This window comes from Arvicola amphibius, chromosome 3 (assembly GCF_903992535.2).
Source record: "Arvicola amphibius chromosome 3, mArvAmp1.2, whole genome shotgun sequence".
Classification (NCBI taxonomy): Eukaryota; Metazoa; Chordata; class Mammalia; order Rodentia; family Cricetidae; genus Arvicola; species Arvicola amphibius.
In genome coordinates this window covers 168,790,435-168,816,715 of record NC_052049.1, presented here as the reverse complement: position 1 = coordinate 168,816,715, position 26,281 = coordinate 168,790,435, and the positions used below count along the sequence as shown (strand labels likewise).

Below are 26,281 nucleotides of genomic sequence, written 5' to 3'. Positions count from 1 at the left end.
ACGGCGAGCCGCCCCGGCGGGGGCGCGCTCTGTAACCGCCTGCGCGCCCCAAAGCCGGGCGAGCCGCGGCTGGTTGTGGTGCGGACGCGGCCCTGGCCACCGTGGTGCCGCTAACCTCCAGGCCGCATGGCCCGCGGCCGCTGCCCGTCGCCGGCCGCCTGCAGCCAGGCCCGCTGCCGCCCACCCGCGGCCGCCCGGACGCAGGACCCCCGGGTCGCTCCGACTCCTCAATATGCAGCTCCGTGCTGGCCGGCCAGGTGCTGCGGCCTCGGCGGCGGAGGAGTGCGGGAGTGCGGGCTGCGGGCGGCTGTCGCCTCCGACGTAGGACCAGCCCGGGAGGCGGGGGTGGGGGAACTGGTAGCAGCGCAGCGGGAAGCCGGCAGGGTTCCCTGGTAATGTTAGTGGTAGGAGAAGTAGGGAAGCTTGGCGGGACCCCTGATGCAGGGGAATTGCAGGTGACCTCCTGCCTTCAAATCAAGCATCGGAAACAAGATTGGGGGCAATTCCATAAAGACTGTAATCTGACAGTGGTCTGGGTTGCAAATAGGGCTTTTGTCCTTTACAAAACCGTGGAGTCAGAGCGTTCGTTGTCTCCAATGTAGACTGTATACTTACTTGTCCAAAGTATGCCTTCACCTCCAGTGCCTGCTCCCTCTAAGACAGGGTTTTATTATGAAGCCTGGACTGTACACATCTTTAATCCCAGCACTCGCTACAGAGGCAGGTAGATCTCTGTGAGTTCGAGGCGCAACCTTATTTATAAAGCGCGTTCCAGGACAGCCAGAGCTGTTATATGTTACACAGAGAAACCCTGTCGGGGAAAAACAGCAACAACAAAAAAAGCTGGCTGGTAGGAACTCAATTCGTTTAAGGCAGGCTGGCCTCTGCCTCCTGGGTTAAGGATCTGCATCACCTCGCTTGACTTTCTAAGTTCTCTTGAGGCCAGTTTAGATTTTTAAGATTTATTTAGTAAAACAGGGTAGGTGCTCAATTTCTCAAATACCTCCATTTAGTTTTAATTTTGTATTTATATTTTGTATGTAAGTCAAGGGTCAATGAATGTAAATTACCTTTAGCTATTTATACTTACTCATTTTTTTTTTTTTTAAACTTAGTTTTTTGAGACAAAGTTTCTCTGTATAACAGCCCTAGCTGTCCTGGAACCCGCTTTGTAGACCAGAACCTTGAACTCACAGAGATCTGCTGCTGCTGCTTCCCAGTGTTTGGGATTAAAGGCATGCGCTAACACGCCCGGCTACACTTACTCTTAAAGTCTGTAGTTTAATGTATGATAAAACAAAATTTCTTATATGTAATGTAACACTATCTTTAGGTTAATTTTTGTCCCATGTACCTTGTCTTTTAGTGATCGGTATTGTAAAGGAGACTGAAACTAAAATGGGTTAGAGATTTACAAACTCAGACACAGTCATTTAAAATGCGTGTACACTGAAGTTTTAACAACATAGATATTGTTAATTATGCCAATGCTGCTTCCTCTAGTGGAGACGTGGAGGACCATTACTTAGCCTTTCTGCCTTCAAGTACTGTGTAGGAAGGAGCTGATGGTGACAGCATTAATCCACAATGTCATAGCGAAGATGCTCCCCACCCCCTGGCTGTCATAGCGAAGGTGCTTCCCATGCCAAGGGCTAGATTTACTTTTACAAAACCACAGTACTATTTTTATATCAGTGTAAATTTGTGCGAAATATACAATGTCAGTATCCAGAGGGATCAGGTTTCTCCTGCTACTCCATATGTGCTTGCAATACCTTGTTTGAACCAAAATTCTGCAGAGAACTGTCTGCTGCACCTGGTTGCTAGGCGTTTATCTCCTCTAACCAACAGCAGTTTCTTATCTCCCTTTTCTCTATATTTAAAATTTAGCTGTTTGAATGTGCCTCTACTTCCTCTGTGACCTCTCCTCCACTGGTTAAGTCTTGAATTACACTGTCCAGTGTGGTAGTCATCAGATAGCCATGCTATTTTAAATGAAATAAAAATGGTTCCCCAGTTGCATTAGCTGCATTAGTCCAGCAGTCAGAGGTTGCCTAGTGGCTACTGTTTGAGTAATATAGACACAATAATTACAGAAAGTTCTGTTGAAATACAGTGATCAGAAAAAAAATCTTGTTTTTTTGATGAGAGATGCAAGAAAAATGCCATAGGTGTAGGTTTTATATTATGAAAATTATCTGTTGCATTCATTACCAGAAGACATGTAATATCTGAGTCCTCCCATTTGGGATGTTACAATTGAGCTGTGCACTGGTTCCTGTGCTGTCAGCTCAGTTGACCCACCATGAAATTGCTCAAGAGTCTTCCAATGAACAGGGAGATCTTTCATGGCTAGCTGTGCCTGGGTCTGTTACTGCACACAGCCACAGAGTGGCGCTTTCTAGTTGTGTCATGTCTTAGTGCTTGCTTAGCTGGCACTCTGATGAAGAACCTGCCTTCCACAACTATCAGACTACCCCGAAATATAATTGGGATAGGAACGGCAAGAGAAATGCTTAACTTTGTTCCTTTCTTTTCAGACTACAACAATGAATTGGTGGCCTAGCAACCTTCAAAGGTAACCTGAAGGCTTTACCTTTAAAACTAACAGATAGATTTTAATATGTTTAAATCTGTGCCTAGCAATCTCCTGTGGTAACCTGAGGGCTTTACCTTTAAAAACAAACCAATAGACTTTAATGTGTTTAAATTGTTTGAACATATTGCAAATTTTTTGATACCCCAAATTATTTTGTTTTTGGCCAGTGGGAACCCTTCAAGACCCATAGTTTTGTTTTCTTTTTTTTTTCTACATAATTTTTTAAACATTTATTTGTTTTTTTATTATGTATACAATATTCTGTCGGTGTGTATGCCTGCATGCCAGAAGAAGGCACCAGACCTCATTACAGATGGTTGTGAGCCATCATATGGTTGCTGGGAATTGAACTCAGGACCTTTGGAAGAGCAGGCAATGTTCTTAACCTCTGAGCCATCTCTCCAGCCTAAGACCCATATTTTGATAACTTCCTTCTAGTTTTGCTTTACCTGGGTTTTATGTAGTCCAGGCTGACCTTGAACTTGCTCTGTTGCCAAGGATGATCTTGAATTTATGATCTTCCTGCCTCCACTTCCCAAGTGCTAGGATTACAGGGGTGAGCCATGTCCAGCTCAGTACTGCTTCTTTTCCTTTTATGTGCTAGTTATAAAACACCATCATAGTCCCTATAAAACAACGTAAATCCAGACTTACCTGTAGCAGGTTAGCTTTAGCTCCATCTCCTCCACCGTGATTCTCTCCTTACAGGTACAGTGTTTCACAGTTTGTTCTCAGTAAATAAGCGCCCAAGGGCAAACACGCTTGTTGTTTTTACTCTTTACTCTTTTGGGGCCTGCCACCCAGCTCCCAAATAAACACACATAGACTTATTATTACTTATGAATGCCTGGCCTTAACTTGGCTTATTTCTAGCCAGCTTTTCTTAAACTATTCTGTCTTCCTTTTACCACTGGGCTTTTTCCTTTTCTTCTGTAATCTAACTTCCACTCTTACTTCATGGCTGGCTGTGTGACTGAATATCAGGCCCCTAACAGTCTCCTCTCCTTTTTCTCTTGCTCCTTTTTCTTGCTCTTTTTCTCGTATTTATTCTGCCTGCAAGCCCTACCTATCCTTTCTCCTGCCTCGCTATTAGCCATTCAGCTCTATATGAGACCAGTCAGGTGTTTTAGACAGGCAAAGTAGCACAGCTTCACAGAATTAAACAAATGCAACATAAAGAATGTAATACTTGGGCAGGAGAGATGGCTCAGCCGTTAGGAGCACTGCCTGCTCTTCCGAAGGTCCTGAATTCAATTCCCAGCAACCACATGGTGGCTCACAACCATCTGAAGTGAGATCTGGGGCCCTCTTCTGGCCTGGAGGCGTACATGCAGTCAGAATACTGAGAATATTGTACACATAATAAATCTTTATTAAAAAAAAAAGAATGTAATACTTAAGCCAGGCGATGGTGATTCACGCCTTTAATCCCAGCACTTGGGAGGCAGAGGGCAGGCAGATCCATGTGAGTTGGAGGACAGTCTGTTCTATTGAGAGCATGCCAGGACAGGCTCCAGAGCTACACAGAGAAACCCTGTCTTGAAAAAAACAAAAATGCAACACATCTTTGCATCATTAAACAAACGTTCCACAGCATAAACAAATGTAACACATCTTAAAATAATATTCTACAATACACATTTCTTTTACTGTTCTGTGTCTTACTCTTTTTACCTTGAAACAGATCCTCTTTAGAAGTATTGTGATTGTGAGGGCCAGCCATGATAATCTCACCTGGGACATTATCATCTGGCCATCGATGAATTTCAATGGAGGCTGGAGGCTGGAGTTACCTCTTTTTATAGCTTCTTAGTATTCCCTCAGTGAATGAATATTAAGTGAGTTTCTACTTTATGAATAATGCTGCCGGGAATGCCCTTTATACATCTCAGTTTATATTTTTCCAGTGAGAAAGATTGAGCTTGTGGCAGGTCTTGCCTTCTTTCTCATTCTCTCTGCCTTGCTAAAAACCCTTAGATTACATTTCTAAAGACATCAAGTTCCATTCCCTTATTGCTCACTTTATTCTCCTGAGACTGACTGCCAAAATCCAGCTATCAGTATTGAAGTCCAGCAATCAAAAGCCCCCTGTGGCTCACCTAATTAACATGCCCAGTTAAAAGAAAACACCTCATCTTTCCCTTTTACTTGATAGACCACCGTTTGCCTTTGCTTCACTGTCTGCCTCCTCTCTATCCAGAGGCAGTCCTTTGTCCTCTGGAACAAATACCCATCCCTTCCTGTCTCCCTCGTTCCTTCCCCTTCTCCCTCATCCTTTGTCTCCTGTCTTTGTCTCTCATTCCCTACCCTCTGTTCCTCTCCTTCTGGGGCAAATCCTTGGGTCCTGAGTTGATATTTTTCCCTTCAGGCTTCAGCCCAAAGGCTGTGTGAATACTGAGTTCTGCCTGTTGGCTGGCTGTGGAGGCCGTGTTAGCATTCGATGTCCGTGTAAGGAGTGGCAGAACATCAAACAGTTTTTACTTAAATCTGTATTGATTAGGGACACAGAATAGTCTGCTACACAGTCTTGTGTCACATGGCGCCATCAAAGAGGAAACAAGTGACTTGTCTGAAGTGAACGAAGGCTATGTTGGTTAGGGACAGAATCAGTGTTGTGGCTGTGAGAAACGGAAGACAACCAAATGTCCGCAGGAAGTCCAAGTCCTCGCAGTTTATCTGATCCCAGAGAATGGACACTGGTGCAGATGGTGTTGCCAAAGAAGCACACCTCACATTGGCAGGCGTTTTTCCTGGGCGCATTGCCGGTTGTGCCTGTTTTAAACAAGAATGCCTTTGTCTCAGGATTTCCTTTTGAGCGGGTGGCTCTCCTGACAACCTCAAAAGCTTTATCACAGTGCTGCTGCCACCTAGTGGCCACAATTCCATATGCTTCAATTTTATTCTGTTTCCCACCGAGAAGATCTTGCTAAGCATAAGAAGGCAGAGTGAAATAAAAGATGGCACATGACTTGGACCGGAGGGTCACACTGCCTGGGTTTGAGCTTCAATATAATTTGTAGCTTTCTATAGTCAAGTCATCGCGCCCTGTTTCCTCAAAGTGATAGCACCTGTGTAAACACACACACACACACACACGTACATACATTATATTATACATATGTGTATATATATATATAACATGCATTATACACACACATATTTTTATGTGCATTGGTGTTTTGTCATGGGTGTCGGGTCCCCTGGAACTGGAATTAGAGACAGTTGTGAGCTGCCATGTGGGTGCTGGGAATTGAACCTGGGTCCTCTGGAAGTGCTCTTAATCACTGAACCATATTTTATGTCATTTATAGGTGTACAGAAGATAGAAAGTCTAAGAGGCAGGCAGATAAGATAAACAGTCACTAAAGTTTAGCATCTATAATACACATTATTATTAAATAGTGTCATACATAAATGCCAACAAATTATGTATTATTAAGTAGATCACTAAGAATAACATGACCTAAAGAGGTATAATTTTAGTAGGAGTAATTTTGGGAAATAATTATAAAGATGAAATAAAGACTTTGGCAGTTACTGTTCATACCTTCATTTTACAGATGGAACAACTGAAGTCCGACAACACATAGCTGGTTAGTTGCAGAGCAGAACTGCTTTATGGGCCTCTATTTAGTGTTGAGTGGACTCTTCTGCCTCCCAGTTCTGGAGCAGAGGAAAGGCAGGGCCTGAGTGTAATTTGTAATTTGACTGTGGTTTGGAAGAAAGTGGAGTCCTCTCCTTTAGGGTTTTATTTTGGGTCATGGTGAAATCTGTCAGAACACTAGCTGGAGGAAAGAGCGCACATCCTGCAAGAAGAGTGCACAGTTCTTCTCAGCCATGTAGAAATAGGTGCAGATCCAGCACACTTGTGCTTTTCCCCCTTTTTCTCATCCTCGTCTGTCTCTGGAGTCTTCTGCGTGTCCATATTCCTTGGGAAGGAGCATGCTTTTTATTGCTATCTAGAGAGCAGTTTGTATAACACTGAATTTGGAGACTGAAGCAATCTGCTTCTCAGAGAAATACAGTTTTTTGAAAAGCATTAGGATAGAAGGATCAAATCTCTACACCCTAACCTTTAGCTAATTCATGGTTGAAACTTTGAAAGCTTAAGGAAGGACAGTTAAATTTTATGTGTACGAGTGTTTTGCTCTCATGTTTATCTGTGCACCATACACGTGCCTAGCCATCCTCTGCAAATAAAGTTATGAATAGTTATGAGTTGCCATGTGGGTGCTGGGGATGGTACGCGAGCCGGGAAGTAGCTGGAGATTTAAAATCACACAGACAGAGACACGGGGGACATGGGTCATTCTTGAAACTAGAATGCAAACTTTATTGTGCTCCAGGGAAGCTTATATAGGGATCCTTAACTGATAGCCACGTCCCAGCTCTTGGGATTTTCAGCTGTAAAATCCACCAGAATTCACTCCCCTGCCATCAGGAACTCACGAGGGTCTCATGCTCAGAGCAGCTGCAGGCACAGGTAAACAAGTTGATTCACTCCAGCAGGCAAAGAAAGTCAAGGGGCCAGGAGTCTGCAGCCCCCAACAGGGAGTCAAACCTGGGTCCTCTGCAATAACAAGTGTTCTTAACTGTTAAGCTTTCTCTCTGCCCAATAGGGCACTTTCTAAGGCATGAAAGGTGGTTGGCCAAGGAATGTTTTGAGGATTTATGAAGAGAAACTTACCACACAACTCACGATACTTCTGAATTTAAGGGTCTTTTTTATGACTTTCTCTTTCCTATCCCCCCTCTTTGTCCTTCAGTTGTAGCAGTTTGCATAATGAGGAAGGGGAGATGAGGTCACCCAAGGCATGCAATGGTGCCATGTTGGGACAGCTCAGCTCTCCACTGCAGAAATGAGTCTCCTTGGTTTTCTGTACTTGAGAGACCAGTGTTCTAGAAAGAAGGAGGAGCATGCAAATTCTGTGTAATTTGGGATGAATAGTGGGGGAGTGTGTCAAAGACAAGGCACCTTGCAGTGCTGTTGACATTGTCCATAGGTTCCAGGGGACAGAGTATGATGCAGGAAGTTTTCTCTTAGAGTCAGTAGGGTCTGTGGCTGACCTGGGAGCTTAATTTTTTTTTTTTTTTCGGGGGGATGTTGAGACAGGGTTTCTCTGTATAACAGCCCTGACTGTCCTGGAACTAGGTCTTGTAGACCATGCTGACCTCAAACTCACAGAGTTCCATATTTTGTTTTACTAATATGGGTGTTTTGCCTGCATGTTTGTTTATCACATGCATACCTGGTGCATGCGGAGGCCAGAAGAGGGTGTTGGAACCCCTGGAACTGGAGCTACAATTGTGAGTAGCCATGTAGGTTCTGAGAACTGAGCAGGAGTGACTACTGAGTCCTCTCTCCAACCCTTGACCAGTGAGTTTAGCCTCTGTATATTGGAGGGAATTTAGCCTCTGTATAATGGCTCTAGTTTTAAAAATCAAGAAACCTATGCTTGAAAAGCAAACAAAACCTCCTGTGTTATGTGAATGAAAAACTATTTTCCCCCTCATTTTGTAAAGAGGTTTTTAAATGTTCCCTGAGAGAAAATGCTTTCCGCCCATATGTTCTTTAAGGATTGGGCCTAGAGGGGCTAGAGGGATGGCTCAGCAGTTAAGGCATGTACTGACTGTTCTCGAGGATGACCAGAGTTTGGTTCCCAGCACCCAGATCTGGTGGCTCCAGTGCTTCTGGCCTCTGTGGGACCTGAACATATGTGTACACACCCATGCATAAGCACACAGTTAAAAAAATCAATCTGACAACAAAAACAGCAAAAGAAAGCAAGCCAAGCATGGTGTTACTACTCAGGAGGCAGAGGCAGGTGGGCTTCTCTGAGTTCCAGGCCATTCTCTTCTACATAACAAAATGGGTTCCAGGCCAGCCAGGGATATGTAGTGAGACCGTGTCTCAAAAATTAAGTTAAATTCAACAATAAAGTAGGTGTTTCATTGATTTGCAGGATAATGTCAGAAGCAATTAGTATTTTTTTTCTTTTAGAATGTGTTTGTTCCTAGCATTTCTTTTTCTTTTTTTTTCTTTCTTTTCTTTTTTTTTTCTTTTTTCTTTTTGTTTTTTTTTTTGAGACAGGGTTTCTCTGCAGCTTTGGTACCTGTCTGGAACTAGCTCTTGTAGACCAGGCTGGCCTCGAACTCACAGAGATCCGCCTGCCTCTGCCTCCCAAATGCTGGGATTAAAGGCGTGCGCCACCATCACCCGGCTGTGCTAGCATTTCTTGAGTGGGATCCCTTGCTTCTACAGCCATCTTACCCTGCTCTGTGACTGCTTTCATTCACATTAGGTCAAATGTTGGGATTCAGAACAGTGACTTTTCTCACTCTCTTCACCTTTCATTCACATTAGGTCAAATGTTGGGGTTCAGAACAGTGACTTTTCTCACTCTCTTCACCTTTCCTTTTCTTTTTTCCCCAGTTGTCAGAACAAAGGGGAATTAGCGATGGAAGCCTTGTTGGAAGGAATACAAAATCGAGGGCATAGCGGGTAAGTTTGCCTTTGACTGGGAGCGTCTTGGTGCAGTTTGAAAGCTTATCTGGTTCTGGTAAGCAGATGCTAAGCTGAGCCACTGCACATTTGTGGATGGCGTCCCTCCCTACATCTCAGCCTAACAGTACCAGGTGCATGGACTCTTGCTTCTGTCCTGCAGTTCAGAGGGCATCGGTAGGTGGAGAGCAGCGAGGTGGCCGCAGTGTGTTCCCAGAAACACTTGGAAGAAATAATTGCAATAGATGTTGCTCAAGGATGACTTTTTTGAAACAGCTTTTTGTTTGTTGGTTGGTTTTTTAAGTATCTTTTCCCCCCGCACAGTAGCCCTTTTGCTGCTGTGGCCATTCATTTGGCTGAAAGCTTGCCTGGATTCTCCCAAGAGCGTCTCTAAAATATTCCAGCAATGTGGTTAGTAGTAGTGAAAATCTGACTTGGAAAGCCAGATGTAAAACATCCATCTGTGTTTTAAGTGGCTTCAGCTTTAGGTTACTCACTAGAGGAGAGCAAAATAATCTATAGAGTAAGCAGCCGACTGAGTGTAGGATATGACAGCACAAAAGCAAGGGCACAGACATCCTGGGCTTTGCTTCTGCAATGTTTTACTTCTTCAGCTGGGCTTCAGTTGTGATAGTTTTATCTGTGAAGATGAGAACCTGCGCGGCATAAGTGGTGGTGCTCTGTTGGTGTCTGTAGGGGATTTTTGACATCCTGTGAAGCAGAACTGCAGGAGCTCATGAAACAGATCGATATAATGGTGGCACATAAGAAATCTGAATGGGAAGGGCAGACGCACGCGCTGGAGACTTGTTTGGACATCCGCGATCGGGAGCTGAAGACGCTGCGCAGTCAGCTGGACATGAAGCACAAGGAGGTAGCCCGGCTGCGCCACTCTTCTTGCTTTCACCTCTGGTTTTCAGTCATCCAGGGTTTCGTGTTCAGGCCCGAATATAACACAGTTGGAGCAACCCACACCTCAGTACCCTTGGCTCATTCTGTTGGTAGTTTCACATTTTGTACTAAACATGTTTTTTAAGTATTTGTTAAAAGAAAGCATTTGTTTATCAAATTAGTTTCTTCTTTACTTTTTCTTTTTTGGTGTTTATTCTAATATTTATGGTTTCTTTTAGGAGAAAATTTATTGTGAAAGTGTAATAATATTAATATTTACTTTAAGGACATTTTACTTTGCACACATATAATACATTCTTTATGTAAGAAAGTGTCAGAGGAGCAGGGACTATGACTGTGTTCGTGCACACTGTGCAAGCCTAAGGGCCCACTTGATAAAGATGAGCATGGTGCTGTGCCTCTGTAACCCTAGCACATGAAGAAAATGGAAGAAGGGGCCACGTAACCTCTGCATAACTTTTATCATATTACTCTCTGTATTAATGTCACCAAGTTTAATAGGAGCTGGTTTTGTCTTGTAAATTTAGATAAAAAACAAAATTAAGTTCTGGGGACATGGGTTAACCACAGAGTGCTTACTTAGTATGCTTGAAGTCCTAGGTTCGTTCCCAGTATTATCTTCCAACCCCCCAAAAATACAAAACAAAAACAAGAATTGAGTCCTTGCATTTAATAGTTTGCCTCTTTTGTTAAGTTAACAAATCAAAGCTGGAGAAGCAGCTCAGTGATGAAATGTGCTTAGCATGTGCACAGTCCTGGCTAGGATCCCCAGCACTGTAAGCTAAGTGAAGGAAATCTGTTTCAGAAGGACCTTTGTTTAAAACTAAGGAAGAACTACCAGATGGTGGTGGCACACACATTTAATTCTAGCACTCGGAGGCAGAGGCAGACAGACCTCTGTGTTCAGGGCCAGCCTGGTCTACAAAGTGAGTTCCCAGCCAGGGCTACATGGAGAAACTTGTCTTGAAAAACCAGACAAAAGTAAAAAAACTAAGGGAGAAGAAGGAAAATAAAATAAATTTGCAGTCCCATTACTCACTAATATTGGTAGTGTTGGGGAAGTTTAAGAATATTCCCTGATTTGTTTCTCCTAATTCAGCTGGTACACTAGAAGAACACTGAATACTGGAAGGGAAGCAGGAAGTATTGCAGGCGGAAGCATTGTCTCTAAGTTTCTGTACAAATGAGTCTGGGAAGGACAAGAGCTGTAGGTAGATGCTAACCCCAAACCTCATTCTCATTCTGCCAGCTTTGCCTACATGGAATTTGCCCTCATCAGGTTGACTGCTATGTCTAGTATACTGCCAGGACTGGCAACACAACACTGTGATTTGGTTGATGATACTGTGTACATGTATGAAATTTTCAAATAATTAAAAAACTATATCCTAGTGGTTGGCCTTTTGCACTTAGAGTCAAATAGCGCTTTAGTAATATCAGCTGTATCAAATTTAGATTTTTGTAAATGGTATTTGCTAGTCTAGAGTTTATTCTAAAGTTTAGTTAGATCTTTTAAGAATATAATTTACGCAAAGATTGGGAAGGTGATGAAAAAGCACACCAAATGACATTGGATTAAAAGAAAAGTACCAACAACCTCCCTCCACCAACAACTTGTTGGGGCTGGAGACATAGGTCAGTGGTTAAGAGGACCAGCTGTCTTTCAGAGGACCCAGGTTCAGTTCCTAGCACTCATAGGATAGCTAACAGCTGTCTGTCATTCCAGTCCCAGGAGATCTGACACCACCTTCTGGCCTCCATGGTCACTAGGCATGCATGTGGTGCACAGATTCATGAAGGCAAAACACTTACACATATAAGAATAAACAAATCAATTTGAGTAGACCCATGCTGCTTTTCTGGGAACTACTGTGGCTTCTTCACTTCTCCTGGGGTAAGACAGAAACAGTTATGCTTGGTAACTGAAGCGACAGCAGTTTCCTGGTTCAGAAAACGACTGTATGTATTGATGTCTAGGTTGTGTAGTTTGTTAAAACCTACAAAAGAAACTCACTTTTGTAATTGTGAGACTACTATTCCACTCTGAGGGCTGAATTTGAACTTACTTTTCTGGCTTAGTTTCCATACCATGGGCTTTATTACTATTACATAATTGCTTCAACAAGAAAGAGGATTGAGGGCTGGAGAGATGGCTCGGAGGTTAAGAGCACTGGCTGTTCTTCCAGAGGCCCTGAGTTCAATTCCCAGCAACCACATGGTGACTCACAACCATCTGTAGTGAGGTAGATGCCCCCTTTTGGTGTGGAGGCATACATGCAGATAGAGGACTCTTGTACATAAAATAAATAAATACTACTACTACTACTACTACTACTACTACTACTACTACTACTTCTAATAATAATAATAATAGAGGATTGAATGAAAGGTTCCCAGGAAAGGATTTTAAGATTTCAAGTTTGGCATGGGATATTTAGGAAATTTAGATTGCAGATGTCTAGTTGACTTGCTGCTTCCTTGATTGAGTTCTTGGGAATTGATTAAGTTTCTAGATGTTATGTACTTCTGTCAAACACCAGAATGGGCCTCTATTCCATAGAGTCTGCGAATCTTATTTCATTAACATACTTTTTTTCTAGGGCTAGGGTGATGGTTTAGTGGATAAAGTGCTTGCTGTCCAAGCATGAGATCCAGAGTGTAGATCCCTGAACTCACTTAAATCCCAGGTGGGCATCTCTTGAAAGGCAGAGATGGGGGTCTGGCTAGCTAGACTAAGCTGTATGGCAAACTCTGGGTTCAGCTGAGAGACCCTGCTTCAGTGGTAAAGTAGAGGGCAGTAGAGGAAGACTCTGATGTCAGCCTTGGGGCTTCACAGGGTATGCTCGAGCCGGTTTTGTGTGTGCACTCATACATATGAGAACAGACATACGCACATACACACACAAACACACAGAGATACTCACATACACACAAAAAGCCCCACTTACTTCTAATGTGTTCATAATCTCACATGATATAACAACTAGAAACAGGGCTTTAAGTTTTTGTATTCTGTCCGAGGTACAGGCCAAGAAGCGGTTAGTCTCATGGCGGAAGTTGTCCCAGGGCAGGTGCCTGGTGAGATGGGAAGCCTGTGGCCAGATGTGCATCTGTGCCCAGCATCTTCGGTGGGAGTGTTTTACTGTGCGTGAATGTCATTTACACTAAGCTTGAGTTTCATGGGTGACTGATTTCACCTGTTGCAGGCCCTTATCTCCTGGTGGGCTGCGGTTTTTGGCCAGCACCAGCAGCTTGCAGACCATGCACCAGTGTAAGGCTTTGCTAGCTGATTTGTTTCTCTACAGAGAGTTGAGATCAGGTTGATTTTGATGGAGTCTGCCACTGTTGTCCTTAACTCCAAGTTGACCTAGTGAAACAGTGAGAGTTTGGAGCCCTCTTTCAATGTTTTTCAGCTGAATGTTTTGGACAAGTAGCTCCAGCCTGATCCATCATGTGCAAAGTGGGGACCCCTATGCCAGTATTGCTGTGAAGACTGAGACCACCTTGAAAGAAATAAGTGATACTTAAAGTGACCCCTGAGGGTTGAGGATATAGTTCAGTGGTAAGGTGCTTGCTGACTTCTGTAAGCTGTCCACTGACCTCCGCACATGCACATGCATGCATGAGACATGCACACAATGGATGAAACAAACAATTAGAAAAGAACATCCTTCGGATGGATGACCAGAGCTCCAGGAAGAAAATCTAAGCAAATAGTGGTCAGATGCAGCAGCTTATCATACATTCAGTATTGTGCATAGTTGTGGTGTGGAGCTGCGGGCAGGACTGCTTTTCATCCCGCCCAGCTCCCGGCCGCCTGGCTCCCGGCCACCAGCTAGCTTATGCCCCGAAATAATTACACAGAAACTGTATTCTTTTAACCACTGCCTGGCCCATTAGTTTCAGCCTCTTACTCACATCTTGATTAACCCATATCTAATAATCTGTGTAGCACCACGAAGTGGTGCCTTACTGGAAAGATTCTAACGTTCGTCCATCTTGGGCCGGAGCTTCATCGTGTCTGGCCTGGTGGCTGGCTTCATGGCATCTGTCTCAGAGAGGCGAGGAATGGTGATTGCCTGAGGCATCTGCCTGAGCCATCTACCTCACTTCCTTCTTCCTGTTCTGTCTACTCTGCCCACCTAAGGGCTGGCCAATCAAATGGGCCAGGCAGTTTCTTTATTAGCCAATGAGAGTCCTCCATCACATAGTGAAGTCAAATTGGTGATGAATGGGATCAAATTACATTTTTAATCTCAGGATTACCAGGGAATTGGAAATGTAACCATCTGACATTAGACTTGTTATGTCAGTGATTCCTGTGTCAGGCTGAGGGAACCTTAAAGTTTATACTAGTTGAGAATATCATCCAGGTTAATAGAAGGAGATCATAGAATGATGAGAACAGAGTCAGTCCAAAGAGGGCAACAGTAAAGAAAAAAGGTGCAGGGCTTATTAAGTATACATAGCACATAAGACAATAATTTAAATCCAAGTAAGTCCGTTAGTTGTAAATGCAGCCACTGACTCAACTTAAAGACAAAAATTAGCTAACGAAGTGAAAATAATGAACCATGGTTATTTAATAATTGTAAAAGCACATGAAGGTTAAAAGTAAATGGCAAAATAAAAATACCTTCCACCCAGACACTTGAAGAGAAAGATGATGTAACTAGGTTCATGCTAGAAGAAGTGGAATCGCAGAGCTAGACTAAAGGGGACAGCAGTGCTCCACCTGGAGGGCGCCAGTCTCAGGATGCGCAGTTGTCACTGACACCGTTCCAGTCTGCGCCACGTTCCTTCTCCCTGATTTCATTCTCAGCCCTGAAATACGGCTTTCTGTGTCACCAACACTCTACTGCGCTTGCTCCTCTCAGGACCTCAGAAAGCTGCTCACCCTAAACCTACAACTGTGGGGTAGTTAACTTTCCCAGGGCAAACCTCAGCAGGGTGATGGTGAGTAAGGTCAGCAGGCTCCCATTGCTCACAGAGACAGTTCTGAAGCACATCTGTTTGTTTCCTTAGTAGGTTCCCAGGAACACAGCTCCAGCTGCTTACTGTGGCCTTCTGCCCAGGAATAGACCCAGTATGGCCCTTCCTTCCTGTCACCTCACTGTGCTTTCCAAGGTCACTCCAGTTACCTGCTCAGAAGTCCACATCTCAGATTGCACTTTTAGGAAAGCTCAAAATAGGACAAAATAATACAGTAAGATAGTGTTAACCTTTCTTAGATGTATGCAAAAAGTACCAAGACTGTCAGTAGGAATAATGAAGCCACAGTCATGCTTGGGAGTTTTAACACATTTTTCTTAATAACTGATGGAGGACATTCATAAAGATACAGAATTGAACAGCGTGATCAGCAAACCTGACCTAGTTTATAACTATAGACCATGACATAAGGGAACTGCAGAGTGTGCATTTCTTTTCCAGCACTGAATGATTACCAAAGTCGACTCTATCCTGGGCTGTGGAGTGAATTTTGCCATAAACAAAGGCTTGAAATCATAGATAAACTCTCTTAACATAGCAGAAATAAGTTAGAAAAAGATAACTCTGAAAAAAATCTGTGCATTTGGAAATTAAGAAGTAAGGTTCCTAGTGACTCAGAGAAGTCATAATAGAAATGAAAAGTAGTAGATAGGACTATACTCAGAGTTGCAGGGTGCAGTAGTGTCGAAGAGGGCGTAAGAGTATGTCAGAAGAAGATAGGCTGAAAATCTATCGGTAGTGATTTATTTCAGAGGTCAGGAAGAAAGCTTGTTAAATCCAAAGAATTTAGAGGAAGGAAAATTTAAAAATATACACCAACATTTGAAAGTAAGAATTTGGAAATATTGTACCATGAGAAGACGTTCAAAAGAAAATGGAGGTAACTTGGGCTAGCAGGATGGCTCAGCAGGTAAGGATGCTTGCTGCTAAGCTTGTAAGATCTGAGTTCAATCCCTGGTACCCACAGAGTAGAGGGAGAGGACTAATTCCCACAGGTTGTCCTCTGACTTCTACTCGGTAACTCTAATAATCCAACTGTAAGTAGTTAATAACAGTCTTAAAATGTACAAAGCAAAAACAGGATTTAGGGAGAAATTTTATTCATGGAAACTGTAGAAGCCTTAACACAGCTCTCTTGCTATTGATAGAACAAGCACATGGAAAGGCTTTTAAGGTAGAGGGTTGATCAAAATCAACTTGACCTAATTCATTTTAAACATGTTCTTTTAATGTGATTGAAGCATTTTATTGCTGTCAGGCAGCTACAGCAGATTAAATTGTGTGTTTTTGTAACAAAGTAGTTTTAAGCTAAAACTCAACACAATAAAAGACAACTTTTCAAGTACTTAGAAATTAAGCAATATACTTCTAAAAAGGCCTTTCAAGTACTTGGAAAAGCAATATAGTTCTAAATGACCCTATTTTTAGATTTGTTTATTTTATTTATAATATATCCATGTTCACCACATGCATGTGTGGTACCCATGGAGGTCAGAAGAGAGCGTTGGATCCACTGGGACTGGGATTACAGATGATTATGAGCGACCATTTGGATGATGGGAACTCCTCTCTAGGAGCAGTCAGTGCTCTTAATTGCTGAGGCAGTTCTTCAGCCTCCCAAATACTGTTAAGTCATGAAGAAATCACAGTAAAAATTAGAATATGGGGCTGGAGAGATGGCTCAAGAGGTTAAGAGCACTGACTGTTCTTCCAAAGGTCCTGAGTTCAATTCCCAGCAACCACATGGTGGCTCACAACCATCTGTAATGAGATTTGGTGCCCTCTTCTGGCATGCAGTGATACATGCAGGCAGAACACTGTATACATAATAAATAAATTTAAAAAATTAGAATATACTTTGATAATGATAATGACCTTCCTATGGGTCACATTTGTAGGGTTGGATGAATGGGCAGTGGCACAGTGTGTACTTACACATACAAAGGCCTGGGTTCAGTCCCCTGTGGGTCAGTATTTGTAGGAATAGATGAATGGAGAGTGGCAGAGCGTGTACTTGTCTATGCAGAGGCCCTAAGATCAGTCCTCAGCATAGAACCAAAATAAACTGAAAAACAACACAGCATGCTTCTCACATGGTCCCTAAAGAGAATTTTACCTATCTATATCTCCAGATATGTTACAGTAGGAAGGCTGAAAATCAGTTATTTAAATAACCACTTTAAGAAATCAGAAAAAGCTGGGCCTGTGGCTCAATCAATGGGTAAATTGCTTGCCACACAAGCATGAGAACCTGAGTTCAGTCCCAGCACCATGTCAACTGCAGGTATGACTGCACACATCATACAGATGAGCTATGAAATTGTTGTCACTCGTACCCAGTCATTGCAGAATGGGTTAGGATTCCTTCCTTACTCTGATAGTCAGGAAAATTCTGAAGTAAGTAGTAGCTACTCATTGTTTTTCAGTCTGTCTCTGATGTTACTGAACTGTGCTTTACTTGTAGAAAGTTTTACAGGTTTCTAAAAATGAAATATTTTTGGTTATCAAAAAATTTAAACATATGCTATTTTTATGAGAATTTATTATTTATTTTAACAAAGAGTTGGGGAAAATAAATCAGACAAGGAGTGTGCGTCTTGAACTAACTTTAAATTTGTAAAAGAATTATTCGTATTTTAAGGCTAAGCATGTAGATACATTGAGAACGTTAGTTTGCAAGGAAGTGCAAGGATTAGTTTCTGTTTTTGTGTTGCAGGGATATTATTTCAATGCTAATACTGAATTGTGCTACCCCTTTCTGCTTTTAGATTGGAATGTTGCATCAGCAGATAGAAGAACATGAAAAAAACAAGCAAGAAATGGCCATGGAGTATAAGCAGGAGTTAAAGAAACTGCAGGAGGAAGTGAGGCTTTAGTTCTGTGACGTGCTGTGTAGTCGTTCTTAGAACTGGTTACTACTTTCTATGGTAGGAAATACATATCATACATGATACCCTGTGGGAAGTATGTGGTAGAAATATATTTTTCTGACCTTGGATCTTGACAAAGAATCTTGTCTAATATACTTGATATTACCTAAACCAGCAATTGACTGAGTACCTAAAGGAAAAATAGCTATATTTGTATACTAGTAAAATCCTGATACCAGAAAACTTAATATTTTAATTTGTAAGTTAATTCAGTAGCTGATTTTTAAATATTGAAAAAAACAAAAGGCTTAGAAATGTTTTGGGATTAAGAAGAGCAAGGGCTGCGCGATAACTAGTTGGTAGAGGCCTGCAAGCTGACCTTTAACCCTCCCTGCAAGCTGACCTTTGACTCCCCTGGTGGGCTGTGGTGTTCACACTCTTCCCTCCCCAACACCCACCTTCCACAAATAAATAGATATTTTTTTTTCTTTTTTTTCTTTTTTTGATTTTTCGAGACAGGGTTTCTCTGCAGCTTTTTTTTAGAGCCTGTCCTGGAACTAGCTCTTGTAGACCAGGCTGGCCTCGAACTCACAGAGATCCGCCTGCCTCTGCCTCCTGAGTGCTGGGATTAAAGGCATGCGCCACCACTGCCCAGCTTAAATAGATATTTTTTAAAAGCACATTAGGAAGCTCACAACCATCCATCACTCCAGCTTGAAGGATCTGACTCCCTCTTCTGGCCTCCGTGGGCATCTGTACTTGCATGTACATACCTGCATTGAGACATAATTAGAACACACATAGTTAGAAATTAAAAATAAAATCTTTAAAGTGAAGAAAACATTATTTCAGTATTTAATTTACTTTTTAACTTTGGGGAAAATTGTTTTTGTTTTGGTTGAAGTCAAAGTCTGTTTACTGGGCATTAATGCCCTTAAGAGTATGTCTTGAAGCCCACTGACCTAAAGGGGAACAGTTACTGCTTCCTCTCTTATGTGGAGTGAGTCATGGGGGGGGTCTGTGAATGCATTGCGATTGTAGTAAAACCAGACTTTTTTTCTTTTCTTTTTTTGGCCTGGAAATTTCATTGCTAGCATTTATTTCTCATACATACACATGCAAGCAGGCATGTACTTTGAGGTAAGGTATCTCAGGCTGACCTCAGATTCTTCATGACCTTGATCTTCTGATTTTTTTTCCTGCCTCCACTTAACTGTGTGATCACCGCATTTGCTACCACACCCAGTTTTTGTGGTCCTGGGGATCCAGCCCAGACCCAGTGCTGACTAGGTCAGCACTCATCAGCAGAGCTATATGCCAGCCCTATAGCCTATAATTTTTAGGTTTTCTTTCTTTCTTTCTTTCTTTTTTTTTTTTTTTGCTTTGCAACTCTAGCATGCTGCCAATCTGTTTTCAATAGGATAATTTGGTACTGCTTTTACTTTATGATCCCAATTTGTCTGACCACCACAATTTACTAGCTGTTAAAATTTAAGTAAATAAATGTTTTTACAGTTAGGCAGACTGAAGAGAAGCTATGAAAAGCTACAGAAAAAGCAACTAAGAGAATTTAGAGGAAATACCAAAAGTCTGCGGGAGGATCGGTCTGAGATTGAGAGGCTGACTGGAAAAATAGAGGTATGTTCACAGCAGTACCCTCAGTCGCGACCGTCAGCCGCTGTGTAGAAAAACACTATTTCCCATGAACCCGTTTCCTGAAGCGAGTTCCTGCCATCTCCGGGCTGCCTCTGAGCTACTCAGTAGTGGGTGGGTGATCCACAGTACAGCCAGCCCATCATCACTTGCTCCCCTGTGGCTGATGGGGTTCTAGGCCATCAGTAATTCTCAAGAGGGTAGTTCTACCCTACAGGGCTTTTGGAAATATGTGGAAGTTTTGCTTGCTTTTTGTTATTGTTGTTAAGATGATGGAGCATAAAATTGGCATTTAGGGTACAGGGAGCAGGGGTAGCCAACATGCTTGGGAAGATCCTAGTATTCAGTCCCTCCCATTCTGAGAACAGTGACCATCAGTTAGTAGCAGCATCCTGTTATCACTGTGTCCCACACCTAACTGAGTTGGTATTAGCAAATGTAGGGAATTCTTGGCTTTTTCTTGCAGAGAGTACTCTTCACATTAGGTGGTTTAGTTTTAGTTCCCATTTAGATGGAGCCGGAGTTACAAAGGGTTCGCCTCCCTCTGCTGATTTTGTATTTGCTCTGTAGCTCCATGATTACAGACAGGAGGCAGTGAGTTCCTTCTCCTCTGTATGAGCTCTGCAGTGCATTATAACAGTCACCAGGGTGCTTTGCAACTTCAGAGAGTCTGATTCAGAGTAGGCATGGGATCTAGGAATCTATACTTTACCCTATTTGAGAAACACCGGTCAGCACCTCTGTGTGCCTACTTAAACATTTTCTGTTCTGGGTTATCTGTCACACACAAATGCCAGTATACTTAACCGTCTGGAACTGTAATTCTTATGTTTAGTGTTCTTTTATACTTTAATGTTTTTATAGATTTAGAACTTGGAATCAGAGTACCACACAAATACTGCTTCCCCTCCAGCCGTCTTCACTGCTATTTTTTCTCCCAGTACTTCACATCCTTATTATCAGCCTACACTACCAACCATGAGCACAGAACCTCAGGAGTTATCCTCTGGCCCAGGTTACTGCACTGACTCTGGGAGGCCATTTCCAGCTCATTGTTATCCTCTTCAACATTGCTCTCATCTCATGAAACGTTTCAGGGTTTTGTCCACAGACATAGTATATATCACATTCTGCCTTTGGAGTTTCTTAGCGTCCTTTCTTCTGTATCCCGTTTTCGTCTTATCTGCTTAGTTCCATTGGCATTCTTCAGTTCTCTTTATGAGATGTTTTCAATATATAGCCATTCATATTTCTGCCAGTCTATGAGTATGGCAGACCTTTCCATTCTCCAGTGTTTTCTTCTACTTCCTTCTTTGATGTTTTAAAGATTTCATTGAAGAGATTGATTATTTTCTTGGTTGTGTTATCCCATGGTATATGTATGTGTGTGCATATGTGTATTTATTTAATTCTGCAATATTTTAAAGCTGTTGTGAATGAAATTACTTTTTTGAGTTCTTTGTCAGGGTGTCTGGTATTGGTTATTGAAAAGCTACTGAGTTTTGTGTGTGGACTTTATATTTTGCTCCTTTTCTGAAGGTGTTCATCAGTTCTGGAAGCTGTCTGGTGGTGGGAGTAGAGTTTCATGTACGGGATCATTATGTCCAAAGAAAGGATTGTGTGACTTCTTCCTTTATTTGTATCTCTTTTCTTCCTTTAGCTTTTTGCTTTAAAACTCCAAAGACTATTGAATAACAATGGAGAAAATGTATGTCTTTGCCTCTCATGCTTCATTTTAGTGGCAGTATTTGGGCTTCTCCTTATTTAGTATGTTGACTATAGGCTTGCTATATATGTCCTTTATTATGTTGAGACATAGTTCTTTACTGTTAGTTTTTTCAAGGCTTTTATAAGGAAGAGTTATTGGATTATGTCAAAAGTCTTTTCTGGGGGCTGGAGAGATGGCTCAGCGGTTAAGCACTGACTGCTCTTCCAGAGGTCCTGAGTTCAATTCCCAGCAACCACATGGTGGCTCACAACCATCTGCAATGAGATCTGGTGCCCTCTTTGGGCCTGTAGGCATACACGGAGGCAGAACAGTGTATACATAAAAAAATAAATAAAATCTTAAAAAAAGTCTTTTCTGCATCAATTAAGAGGGTCATGTGATTTCTGTCCTTGTGTTTGTTAATATGATGCATATGTTTGTATATGTTGAGTCATCCTTGTATCCTTGTAATGGTGCATACTTGGTCATAGTGAATGATCTATCCTTTCCCTCTAAGGCAGTGTTTATGTTTTCCAGTAGGTGTGTTTCTTGCAGCCAACAAATAGATGGATCCTATTTTTTAATCCAATTAACTAGTCTATGGAGGGAGAGAGATAGAGATAGTTGTATAGAGTTGTATGTACACATGTCTTTGTGTGCCCATATGAGCACATGTGGAGGCCAGAGGGAGAAATTGTGTGCCTTCCTCTGCCAATTTCAAGTTTATGTTTTGAGACAGGGTTTCTTAGTAAACCTGAACCTTGCCATTTTGACTAGGGCGGCTGGCTAAGCAAGCTCCTGGGATCCTATTGTCTCCCCCTCCAAACACTGGAATTACAGGCACATACAGCCATGGTCAAGTTTTTTTTTTTTTTTTTTTTTTAAAATATTTATTTATTATGTATACAATATTCTGTCTACATGTATGCCTGCAGGCCAGAAGAGGGCACCAGACCTTATTACAAATGGTTGTGAGCCACCATGTGGTTGCTGGGAATTGAACTCAGGACCTTTGGAAGAGCAGGCAATGCTCTTAACCGCTGAGCCATCTCTCCAGCCCCCCCATGGTCAAGTTTTTATGTGGGTTCTGGGGATTTGCACTTGGGGACTGTCACTTTCTCGGTAAGCACTCTTACCCACTGAACCAACTCCCTAGCTCTAGTCTGTGTCTTTTGATTAGAGAATTGAAACCATTGCTATTCAGAGATACTAGTGAAAGTTATGGTTCATTTCTGCCATCTTGTTTTGTGGTGTCTGGTATCCTCCTAATCCTCATTTGTCCACTGAAGTTTGTTCTCTCCTATTGTATCATGGATGTTGATCTTTCTCATCAGTATGTAGATTACTCCAGTATTACTACAATGAGCTCAAAAATTCCTTTAGTTTGTGTTTATCAAGGAAAAAATTTTTTTCCCCTTCAGTTCTGAAGAATAGTGTGCTAGTAATATTTTGTTGCCATGCTGAAATACTATGACCAAAACCAACTTGGGGAGACAAGAATTAGTTCAGTTTACAGCTTGTAGTCTGTCACCAAGGGAAGCCAGGACAGGAGTTCAAACAAAGCAGAAACCGCAGGCATGAACTGAAGCAGAGACAGTGGAGGAATGCTGTCTTCTGGTTTGCTTCCTCTACTTATTCAAGTGCTTTTCTTACACAGCCCAGACCCATCTGCCCAAGGATGGCAGCTCCTTCCACAGTCACTAATTAAGAAAGTGCCCCACAGACATGTCAATCTGATGGAGGCACTCCTCAGTTGAGATTTCTTCTTCCCATATGTCTAGTTTGTGTCAAATTAATAAAAGCCAACTAGCACAGATAGTTGCAGTGGTTACAATAATCTAGGTTGGCAATATTGTCTTTCAGAACTTGAATTACATTGTTCTTTGCCTTGACTTTTAGAGTTTTTGTTGAGAAATCTTTTATTCTGATGGCTTTACCTTTGTGTCTGTATTTGTACCTTTTTCTTGCAGCTTTGGTCCTCTCTGTTTTGCAGGTTTAGTGTTTAACTGTAATATGATGTGGAAAGGTTCTTTTCTGGTCTTGACATTCTAGGTGTTTTTTGTGTCTTGATTGCTCTGCTCCTGTATTTGGGTTTTAACCCATGGCGGTGAGTGTATTTTCTGTGACTTTATCTTGATCTTCTCACTCTTTTTTTTTTTTTTAAGATTTATTTATTATGTATACATTCCTTCCATGTATGCTTGCATGCCAGAAGAGGGCACCAGATCTCATTATAGATGGCTGTGAACCACCATGTGGTTGCTGGGAATTAAACTCAGGAACTCTAGAAGAGCAGTCAGTGCTCTTAGCCTCTGATCCATCTCTCCAGCCCGATCTTCTCACTCTTCTATGCTAATGAATCATAGATTGATCTTTATGTATGTATATGCACATGTGTATGAACATGCATGCGTGTATGTGTGTGTGGTGGCTAGAAGTCAGTGTCCGTTACGCTCTACCTTACTTTTAGAGACAGAGTCTCTGAGTGAACCTGACACTCACTGATCCAGCTAGACTGGCTAGCCTGTAAGCCTAGGGATCCCTCTGTTAATACCTCCTTAGCACTGGAATTTCAAATGTGTGCTGCCATGTCCAGCATTTTCTAGTGAGTGCTGGCATATATGCTTGCATGGCAAGCATTGTTTATATACTAAGCCATCTTACCAGCCCCTACATTTGGTCTTGTAATGGTATCCTGTGGATCTTGTACATTGTATTCATACTGTCTTATTATCTTTTTAAAAAAAATATTTAATTTAGTTTTATGTGCACTGGTGTTTTGTCTGCATTCGTGTCTGTGTAAGGGTGTTCGATCCTTGGAACTGTAGTTACAGCAGTTGTGAGCTGCCATGTAGGTGCTGGGAATTGAACCCAGGTCCTCTGGAAGGGCAGTCAGTGTTCTCAACCACTGAGCCATCTCTTCAGATCTCTTCAGCCCTGACTTTATTTATTTATTTTTTTATTTTTTGGTTTTTCGAGACAGGGTTTCTCTGTAGCTTTGGAGCCTGTCCTGGAACTAGCTCTTGTAGACCAGGCTGGTCTCGAACTCACAGAGATCTGCCTGTCTCTGCCTCCCAAGTGCTGGGATTAAAGGCATGTGCCACCACCGCCCGGCTCTGACTTTCTTATTATGTTTGCCATTGTCAGGATGTTCTAATTCATCTACTTTGTCTTCAGACTCTAAAACTCTATCTTTGATTTGATTTATTGGAAAGACTTTACATTAAGTTTTTATTTGATTCAATAAGATTTTTATTTATAAAATTTGTTTGATCTTTTTTTTTCGGTATTTCTAGCTCTATTGAGTTTCTCTTTCATATCCTGTATTGACTTTCTTATTTCATTTAGATGGTTGTTTGTGTCCTCTTTGAATTCCTTCAAAAGTTTATGTCCTGTTTGATTTCATTAAATATTCTTATTTATTCATTCATTTAGTGTGCACGCCATGTCTATGTCACCCTCCAGTTGTGTGGCTGGGCTTTTTTTTTTTTTAATACTTTCTAAATCAGTGCTGGCACATATGGTGCAGTGCCATACAGACAGGCAGACAGACTGACTGAGTGGAATATCAGAAAGCCGACATAACAATCTAAGGAACAATCTAAAGCTGAGGATTCCTGGAGGACAAAGATGGGAAGATTGAGGGTCTTTTCCCTTTGATTTGCCTTATTTTCAGAAATGTCAAGTTCATTTTCATGGCGTACAATTTGAAATTCTGTTCATCAACTATAAGTTTTAACTATTTGGCTCTGGGTTATTAATAAATACCTGTTAAAATGTGGTACATATTTTCCATATTATTCAAGCTTTTGCAATTCTTCTGTGAAATAATAAAATTTTGACTATCAAAAATACTGGTTTAGCAGAATATGAAGTTAGAATTGGGCTATTGAGTTAATGATTTGGAAATCTGTTTGAATCTCATCAGTTCTGGGTTTGGATGTCAGGAATTTAGATGGCAAGGAAAATACTGTTATTTCAGATCTCTTTTCTGTAAAATTATACAAAATGGTAACAGCCCTTAGGTGGCAGCATGAAGATGCCCATGAGCCCACTGTCAGGTCTGTTTCTTCCTCTTCACCATTAGGGTGTTAAGTTTAGAAAGACAGACACCCAGAGGCACAGTGTGAGTAGAATTCATTATTCCTCTCCTGCCCAGTCAGCTAAGCGAGTAATGGAGCTCCTGTTGAGGAGAAGGGTACAGCTGGACCCAGGAGTGGGAGGCTGGTAAGCAAAGTGAGGAGTGTCACAGTCCAGGAAGCACTTAGGTGTTAAGTACCGTGACTGTCTCCTCAGGAATTCCGACAGAAGTCTCTGGACTGGGAGAAGCAGCGTTTGATTTATCAGCAACAGGTATCTTCTCTGGAAGCACAGAGGAAGGCTTTAGCTGAACAGTCGGAGATCATTCAGGTAAGATTAAGCTGTCCAGCAGACGGGTTTTGACTGATTTGACTGACTGCCATGCACCTTCTGATGGTTGTCGTTGTGTTTCTGGATTCTCTCTCCCAACCTTTGCATGGCAAACCCATCTTCCTCTACTATGGCTCAGCCTCATCAGTGTCTAGAGCTCAGATCCTCCTCTCCCTGCCTCACCCTTCATCCACGCTGTCTTCACTCTCCTAAATTTGGTTTCTACCTATCCCACCATGCCTCTCGCCTCTCTCTGTCTCCCTGTTTCTTTCTGCTCTGTCATTGTTTTTTTGGCTCTACTTCCGACTGCTTTGTTTGTTTCCATGAGAGCTTGAGCACTTTGGCTAAGGTGCCTCAGCCAGAGATCTCAGTTAGTTTGTTTGAAAAGAATCTCACTGCACTGGCATGGACCTGAATTAAAATAATGTCTTGTGGCTACAGAAACTAATGACTTCAGCAAAAACTAAATAGACACTGAATTTTTTCAGGATATATTTTCTTGGGTCATAGCCAGTTCCTTTGCCTTTTTCCTTTAAAATCAAGAAAACAGAAAGAAACAGAGAGAGGGTGGTGAGTTTGTATAGCCACTCCCTGTTACCTGTTGGATGCTTGTCTGGTAGGTGTTTTATTTGTAG

The 26,281-nt window shown here is 42.0% G+C and overlaps 1 protein-coding gene across 4 annotated transcripts in view; it reads left to right on the top strand.

The window, feature by feature from the left end:
• Positions 1-26,281, top strand: part of Cep63 (centrosomal protein 63) — a 46,584-nt gene that overhangs the window by 358 nt on the left and 19,945 nt on the right. The window contains exons 1-7 of one of the 4 annotated variants that reach the window (XM_038322391.2): positions 131-257; positions 2,541-2,578; positions 9,033-9,101; positions 9,798-9,975; positions 17,774-17,869; positions 19,391-19,513; positions 25,533-25,646. In XM_038322391.2, the coding sequence (XP_038178319.1) occupies positions 2,550-2,578; positions 9,033-9,101; positions 9,798-9,975; positions 17,774-17,869; positions 19,391-19,513; positions 25,533-25,646 (609 nt within the window). In that variant the 5' untranslated portion in view covers positions 131-257; positions 2,541-2,549. Of the gene's footprint in view, positions 1-49; positions 258-2,540; positions 2,579-9,032; positions 9,102-9,797; positions 9,976-17,773; positions 17,870-19,390; positions 19,514-25,532; positions 25,647-26,281 lie in introns of those variants that run through there. The other 3 variants (XM_038322392.2, XM_038322394.2, XM_038322393.2) reach the window with 3 other exon arrangements.